At 43.4% G+C, this 8,330-nt stretch overlaps 1 protein-coding gene across 1 annotated transcript; it reads right to left on the bottom strand.

Moving 5' to 3' along the window:
* Positions 1-1,518: 1,518 nt before the first annotated feature.
* Positions 1,519-7,927, bottom strand: LOC306939508 (protein NLRC3-like; the record flags this gene model as incomplete). The annotated part of the gene is made up of 5 exons (XM_079524095.1): positions 6,053-7,927; positions 4,824-5,000; positions 3,263-3,439; positions 2,243-2,371; positions 1,519-1,525 (listed from the first exon to the last, which is right to left on the bottom strand). The coding sequence occupies exons 1-5, from the start codon at positions 7,798-7,800 to the stop codon at positions 1,519-1,521; spliced, it is 2,238 nt and encodes a 745-aa protein (XP_079380221.1). The 5' UTR covers positions 7,801-7,927.
* Positions 7,928-8,330: the final 403 nt, after the last annotated feature.

The following is an 8,330-nucleotide window of genomic DNA, read 5'->3' as shown; positions in this document are numbered from 1 at the left end:
GCGTGGTAAAACGAGCGCTCCTTCCCTGAGCTATTAGGAATAAAAAAACTTGCGTCCCGCACGCCATGACGCACGGGAGGACATGACGTCAGTGGGACTTGTAAAACTTGTTTGATTGATAATTGATTGATTGATTAATATGCCTCACCAACCTTAATCCAAAAACTATTAAAAAAGTCTGCGGTTGTAAAAAATAGTGTTGGCAGCAGGGCTCGAACCTGTGAACCACTGAGCGATGGGCTGAAAGGCAGCGTAACAGTCCACTAGACTAACGAGGGAGATTATAGTATTAGCAGGTGAAGGCGGCCAAGGCCGTTCTCCTCGCCGAACTCCGTGCGCCATTGCCCAGTGACGAAACCTAAAACATCGCCGTTTTAGCTGGAAAGCCGCGACGACAGCTCATGACCGTCGACGAATTCGGCCAAACGCCATGGCGAGCCGCCAAATACCATGCCTACCCGTCGCGGGCGAACTTGTCGGCAACCTTTTAAGTTAAAAGTCACGACGATGGCTTCTTTCGTCGCGACGACTTATAAAGGGCTGCGACGAACCTCCCGTGCGCCATGACGCACGGAGTAGGGCATGACGCACGGAATAGAGTGCGACGAAGGCTCATTACCGTCGACGAATTTGACAAATGGGCGTGGCTTACGTCGCGGTCGCGCTTGGAGTTGGCCCCTCCTGGCAGACGGAGTATAGGGAGTCTCTGTGGTGGACACTCCATCTAGTGTCCACCACAAATTATTATCATTATTATTATTATTATTATTATTATTATTATTATTATTATTATTATTGTTGTTATTGTTATTGTTATTATTATAAAATGAAATACTGAAGATGATCTACAAGCTCACAACACATCAGAGATTATTCAAGACCACAGTAAAATATTAGTCAGAATGTCTTAAAGTCTCCACCAGGGGGCAGAATGTCTTAAAGACTCCACACACTGTGATATTATTTGAACTGGGGACCCACCAAAATAATCATATTTGAACTGGGGAGCCCCTTCATGCCTATGATGCCAAGACGAAACGTTGCATATAGCTGCATTAAGGTAGGTTAATCATTCATTTGAAGAGATCGGACGACGCTTCCTAGTTCCTACGCGCCGCCCACTATTTGCTAATTAAATTGCACATGACAGCACAGATTAATATTTCATAATAGTAATAGTAATAGTAAACGAACACATCATCTTAATAAATGTCCTCCTCCCTTTTAATTTTGAAACAGAAAACTTTCATCCTGGCGCTGTGTATAAATAATTGGTACAATTATGATACATTTTTAGACCATTTTTAGACCATCTGGAGTCCCCCCCCCAATGCAATTCTAGCCTACCTAAATGTAATTCCCACGCGCCACCTATGCCAATTTGGTTTTAACAACTTTTACTCTATGTTAGTTTGTTTACTGTTGAATGAGCTAATCATCTGGGGACCCCCACAATCATCTGGGGACCCCCTGGACGTCCCGAAATAGCCAACTATTGCTCAGTGGGTTATGACCAGGTTAGTTTCTGTCAAACCACATGGCGTTAAGAGTAGAGAGCAGAAGAGTTTTCAGGACAGCATCAACCAAGTATACAACAGCGTAAAAAATTTTAATATGTGATATTGACACAGACAGACAGATACTTACGTTTTGTAATGAGTTGAGGATTAGTAAGCCAATCTTCTCCTCCATGTTTCACTCTGTAGGAAGTACAACAACAATGCATCAATGTCTAACTGTCTAACACAAGTACGTCTCCACTAGCTGACACAACAGTGTTTCACTCTGTAGGAAGTAGAACAACAATGCATCAATGTCTAACTGTCTAACACAACGTCTCCACTAGCTGACACTACAGTGTTTCTCCTATCATTATCTTAGCCCTGCAGCTCATCCAGACATACTCACTGCTGCCCAGTTTGGATCTCATCAACTCCTCAGTCGCCACCTTAAATCCTCTACTGTAGCACTCCACTCTCCTTTTATACCTTCTTGATGCAACTTTACTATGCACATATCTTGGATATGTCTTGTTATTTCTCAGCCGCAAATGTGCAGAATGATATTTAGACAGCATGTTGTTTAGAGAGATCTATGTTCATTGTTTACGTATGCTATCCTATAGCTTCTTTGCAGCACTGCATTGTTCTCTCTGCATGCTTTGTGACGTTGTGTCAGAGTGAATACACTGTTAAGGGAAACACTGCACTGTCCAACATGGACACAGCCCAAGTCTACTCACTTGCAGTTCTCCAGGACTGAATCATTCACCATGTTGAGGCTTAGGTCCAACTCTCTTAGGGAGGGATTCGAGTTTACAGCTGAGGCCAGAGCTTCACAGCATCTCTCTGACAGGCCGCAGTGAGCCAGTCTGAAACACCAGATGAAAACATGAATGAATGAATGAATGAATGAATGAATGAATGAATGACACATTTGCAATATTATGCATTATTCCTGAATTTAGAAGAGGAAGTGACACGGAGGAATTGGATCAAATGGACAAATAAACCTAGGTGCCAGGGTGCATGTTTGACAGAGAGGAGCTCCGTGGCGCCAAATAGGCCTACCGTTTAAGTCACTAGTAAAACTTCAACGCGTAGTAGGCCTATCTGCATTCTGCAGCCAAGACTAAGGACAGTCAAGCCATTATTCTGGGCATGCGGTAGCGTGCCGCTAACGCCGTATGAACTTATTGTTTAATGTTTATTCGATCTTGTGATCCGAGGGGTTACAGAGGACGGTGGGACTCAGTTGGAGTTGGGAGAGGGTTTGAGGTGTAATTGTTGATTTCAGTTGTTTGTATACTGTATATTGCATTAAGCAGGAAGAGAGACAGGGACAGAAGTGTTTCCCAAAGTGAATTGTGTGTAATTGCTTACCATTTTGTTTGGTCAATTTCATCTTGTGGTTTCTATATAAAATATAACAGATATAACCCAACGATCCCGTAGTTTTTTTTCTCCTTTAGTTAATGATTATCCTTTCTAAGTAGAAGGCCGATTGTTACAAGATCCACAACGCATTGTGAGCAACTCCATTGTATGACTAAATAGCCTATAAATTCGCCTTAAAGGGATATTACACTTTGAAACATGTTTGGGGTCATTTTAACGTCTACTCAGGCACATACTGTAGGCTTGGGTTACCATGATATCAAGCTTATTAATACATTATCACCACAGCATTCATATTATATTCACATAATACAGTACATAATAAAACAGAAGTGATCAAAATAAATCTGGTAAAAGTATCTTACTTTAGAACTTCCAGTCTACAGTGTGGGCTCTTCAGTGAAGCACAGAGCAGCTCCACTAGTCCTGAGTCCTGCAGGTCGTTTTCACTGAGGTCCAATTCTCTCAAATGGGAAGGATTAGAGCTGAGAGCTGAAGCCACAACTTCAACGTCTGTCTTTCTGAGTTTACAGCCAACAAGTCTGTAAATGCAGATTAAATAAGAGATTATCAAAACAAATGATACCTAAGTAATCATATTTGAACTGGGGACCCCCTCATCATCATTATTTTTCGACCACGGTCGAGATCATGGATTCTACAATGCTACGCCAGACTTCCCGGTCCTTCATTGCCACCCCCAGTTCCTGCCTACTGAAGGATGTATCCCTAGAGAAGAAGGGAAGATACAACCGCATTGTCAGCTCTGTAGCAGTGGCCGGCAAACTGCGCTCTTCTGGATCGGACCAGTGCGTGAAGCAACATGGGGAAGGTTGCCATATAGGGGACCCCCTACCCTGACAAGCACTTGGAATTGTAGGCATTGCGTTTAGTTTCACTCAGCTCCGCACTTTAGTATTGTGGAAATAAATGGTAAATTGTGCATTTTTATAGCGCCTTTATCCAAGGCACTTTACATAGATTGTGCCTGAGGAAACCATGCAAGGTACCAACCTGCACATCGCGAGCATTTAGGGGTTCAGTTTCTTGCTATTGACACTTCGACACTAACTCTGGGGGAGCCCGGGTTTGAACTGGCAACCTTGCGGTTCCCAACTTCCCATCCAGCCACTCTACCCCTGAGCCACCGCCGCCGAAAATAGAGGGTATGTGTGTGACATCATCATCATACCTGGAAGTTATGCGGGAACGCAGGCTACTGAGTGGCAAAAAACTCCTTTATGCCCATCTGTTAACAACGTTAAACAACGTTACACTTAAACTTAGTTGCCACTGTTTTTTCAACTCACTTTCTGCATGTGCATATTCTCTTACTTCTGTAATATAATTTGCCAATTTGTTTATAAAAAATGCTTTAAAAGTTATTAAATTGTACCTTTAGAAATGTGCAGATACTACTTATACTGTACGTTGGTTTGTTGAGTGAGAAAACACAGTTGTTGCACATTAAGCTAATCATCTGGGGACCCCCTTGGGGGTCCAGACCCTCAGTTTAGGAACCACAGGCCTAGGCTAATTGAACGATAATTGATTGGTACAGTAGGTAGATGCAGGATATTGATTGTTTGTTCTGTTGCGTATACTCCGGTAAAGCTTGTCGAAAATAGCTACAAGTGTTGCGTCCTTGGCACGTTGTGAGCTATTTTGGTGTGCAACCCTGTTGTATGACAAAGTAGTAGCCTATACATTTGCCTTAAAGGAATATTACACTTTGAAACATGTAATTGGGGTAATTTTAATGTCTACTCAGGCACATAGGCTTGGGGTACCATGATATCAAGCTTATTAATACATTCTCACCACACTGACCAGTGTGACCACAGCATTCATATTATATTCACATAATACAGTAGGCTACATAATAAAACAGAAGTGATCAAAATGAATCTGGTAAATGTATCTTACTTTAGAACTTCCAGTCTACAGTGTGGGCTCTTCAGTGAAGCACAGAGCAGCTCCACTAGTCCCGAGTCCTGCAGGTCATTCTTACTGAGGTCCAATTCTCTCAAATGGGAAGGATTAGAGCTGAGAGCTGAAGCCACAACTTCAACGTCTGTCTTTCTGAGCTGACAGCCAACAAGTCTGTAAATGCAGATTATCAAAATGAATTATACCTAGTTCACTGTCATGGAAGTTACCTAAAATATGACAGAATTTCCCCCAATATTATAATAAAATGCCATAACCTACAGTATGCTCTTGGATGTATTATTTTTTAGTGGCCAAGAACATCTAAGTGACGGGTTGAAACAAGCGTTTAAATTGCTTATGAAGTCAGCCTGTGACATTTTTCCCAATGCAATCTTACGGAAGCAGTACCACGCATGCAGACAGGTTTGACATTGAAGCAGTACCGCGCATGCAGATGGGGTTGACATTGAAGCAGTACTGCACATACAGACGGGTTTGAGATTGAAGCAGTACTGTGCATGCAGACGGCCGGGTTGACATTGAAACAGTACTGTGCATGCAGACAGGGTTGACATTGAAACAGTACTGCGCATGTAGACAGGGTTGACATTGAAGCAGTACTGCGCATGTGGACAGGGTTGACATTGAAGCAGTACTGCGCATGCAGACGGCCGGGCTGACATTGAAGCAGTACTGCACATGCGGACAGGGTTGACATTGATGCAGTACTGCACATGCAGACGGGGGAAAAATGGCACAGGCTGACTTCATAAGCATTTCAACACGTTACGTAGATGTTTTTGGCCGCTAAAAAATAAAACATCTGAGAGCAGATGGGCCGACCTTTATTTTTTGGATGATGTGCGGAAAAAGGTAAATACATTGTTTTAAAGTCACACCCGTGTGAAGTGAGGGCCGCTCTTATCATCGTAGATCATCATGGCGTAACATGTCTATTTTGCTCAGCCACTATGACGTCAAATTGTCCATTCATTGTCAATGGGAATTTAAGCTTTTGCCTAGCAACCTAGTATCATTCATACGTTTGTTTTATCTGTTGCTAAGCAACCTATAGTATCATTCATACGTTTGTTTGGTGAAGAGCGCAATCTACCACTGAAAAGACCATAGGATGCAATATTGCGTACTTGGCAGTCAAGTGTTGGATTTGATGTGACCTAATATGACGTGATTGGCAGGCGATCCATGTGTTAACTACTAACCGAGCCTTTCTGCAGTTCCTCACAGCTGGGACCAGTCTGCATCGCCCCGTCACTGATGTGTTGTATTTGTCCAGGTCCAACTCTTCCAGAACCTCCTCTGACATCTGCAGCATGACGGCCAGAGCTGAACACTGGATCTCAGACAGTTTCTCTGTTCTGTTCTCTGACTTCAGGTACTGTTGGATCTCCTGATGTAATGAGTGGTCGTTCATCTCCATCAAACAATGGAAGATGTTGATACATCTGTCAGGAGAGTCATCATCAGTTAACATCTCCTTCAGGTTCTGGATGGCTTTCTGGATCTCCTCTGGACTGTTCTTTTTCTGACCCAGCAGGCCTCCTAACAGACTCTGGTTGGACTCTAGTGAGAGGCCATGAAGGAACCGAACAAGTAGGTCCAGGTGGCCATTTTTACTCTTCAGGGATTTTTCCATAGCAGCTTTCAGGAAGGCGGAGAGGGAGCTGAAACTGTAGTAGTTACAATCATCTTCCAGGAATGTCTTCAGTACCTCCATGTTCTTCTGTGTGAAACAATGCATCAGGTAGACTGCAGCAAGAAACTCCTGGATGCTCAGATGAACAAAGCTGTAGACTGTTTTTTGAAACAACACACACTCTCTCTTGAAGATCTGTGTGCACACTCCTGAGTACAGCGAGGCGTCTTTCACATCAAGACCACACTCTTCCAGGTCTTCTTGGTAGAACATGATGCTACTTTTCTCCAGATGTTTAAACGCCAGCTTGCCCAGATTCAGAAGAACATCCTTGTCAGTCTTCATGAGCTGCTGTTGAGTCCCCTTTTCTTGTTCTTTCTTTTTCACATCATGAGTCTCATCATACTTCTGCTTCTTCCTGTTTGTCTGAACCAACAGGAAGTGGCAGCACATCTTAGTCAGGGTCTTGGGCAGCTGTCCTATCGTGGTGTGTGTCCTCAACATATCCAGCAGAACGGTAGCAATGATCCAACAGAAGAGTGGGATGTAACACATGATGTGGAGGGTCCTCGATGTCTTCAAGTGTGAAAGGACTCTGTCGGCCAGCTTCTCTTCACTGAATCTCTTCCTGAAGTACTTCTCCTTCTGGGGGTCTGTGAACCCTCGCACTTCTGTCACCATGTCAACACATGCAGGAGGGATCTGATTGGCTGCTGCAGGTCTGGTGGTTATCCAGAGGAGGGCTGAAGGGAGCAGGTTCCCCTTGATGAGGTTTGTCAACAGAGCATCCACCGATGAGGTCACTGTGACATCAAAAACAATGCCATTGTTTTGGAAGTACAATGGAAATCTGCTTTCATCGAGACCATCAAAGATGAAGCAAACTTTCCAGGAAGCGAGCTGCTCTGCTGTGACCTTCTTTAATGTTGGGTGGAAATCATGGATCAGGTTGAGAAGATTGTATTGCTTATCTCTGACCAAGTTCAGCTCCCGGAATGAAAAGGGAACCAGGAGATCTATATCTTGATTCTCCAAACCTCTTGCCCAGTCCAGAGCGAACTTGCGCACAGAGAATGTTTTTCCAATGCCAGCGATGCCTTCGGTCAGAACACTTCTGCTGGGTGTCTTTCTGCCAGGGAGGAGGATCTTAAAGATTTTACAGCAGTTGATTGCATCGTCATGGAAGGTCTTCATGTTGGAAGTTCTCTCAAGCTGTATCACCTCATGTTGGCTATTAACCCCTTCACTCTCTCCCGCTGAGATGTAGAGCTCTGAGTAGGTGCTGGTGAGGGAGGTTCCAGACTCTTCCGTCATGTTGTCTTTCACTTCATCAAGACAAATGTTCAAACTGACCTTATAATCGTTCAAATCATCCTGCAGACTAACATCTGAAATGAGAAGAAAATGTATGTTTTAATAAGCATTCAGGTTAATATATAACTTTACATGATTACAGCACACATTAATTAAATGCCCTCCAGAAAATATGCAATTTGTGAAGAAAAAACGCAAAAACTAACAACACAAGATCAGTTGTTTTTGTCCAGTTGTCCAGACTTGATAGTTTCATTATTTGCACTTAGATATAATTGATGGACCAAAAAAATGTTTTAGGCTGACTATGATTTCTGCAATTTTCAATGAGTGCACATTCTTACTTTGTCCACTTGTCGTTTGACTGGGTTTCTTCAGTCCAGGTGTGGTTTGACTGGGTGTCTTCAGTCCAGGTGTGGTTTGACTGGGTGTCTTCAGTCCAGGTGTGGTTTGACTGGGTGTCTTCAGTCCAGGTGTGGTTTGACTGGGTGTCTTCAGTCCAGGTGTGGTTTGACTGGGTGTCTTCAGTC

This window comes from Electrona antarctica (genome assembly GCF_951216825.1).
Source record: "Electrona antarctica genome assembly, chromosome: 16".
NCBI classification, from domain to species: Eukaryota; Metazoa; Chordata; class Actinopteri; order Myctophiformes; family Myctophidae; genus Electrona; species Electrona antarctica.
Note: the sequence above shows the minus strand (reverse complement) of the source record. Positions and strands in the feature narration are given on the sequence as shown.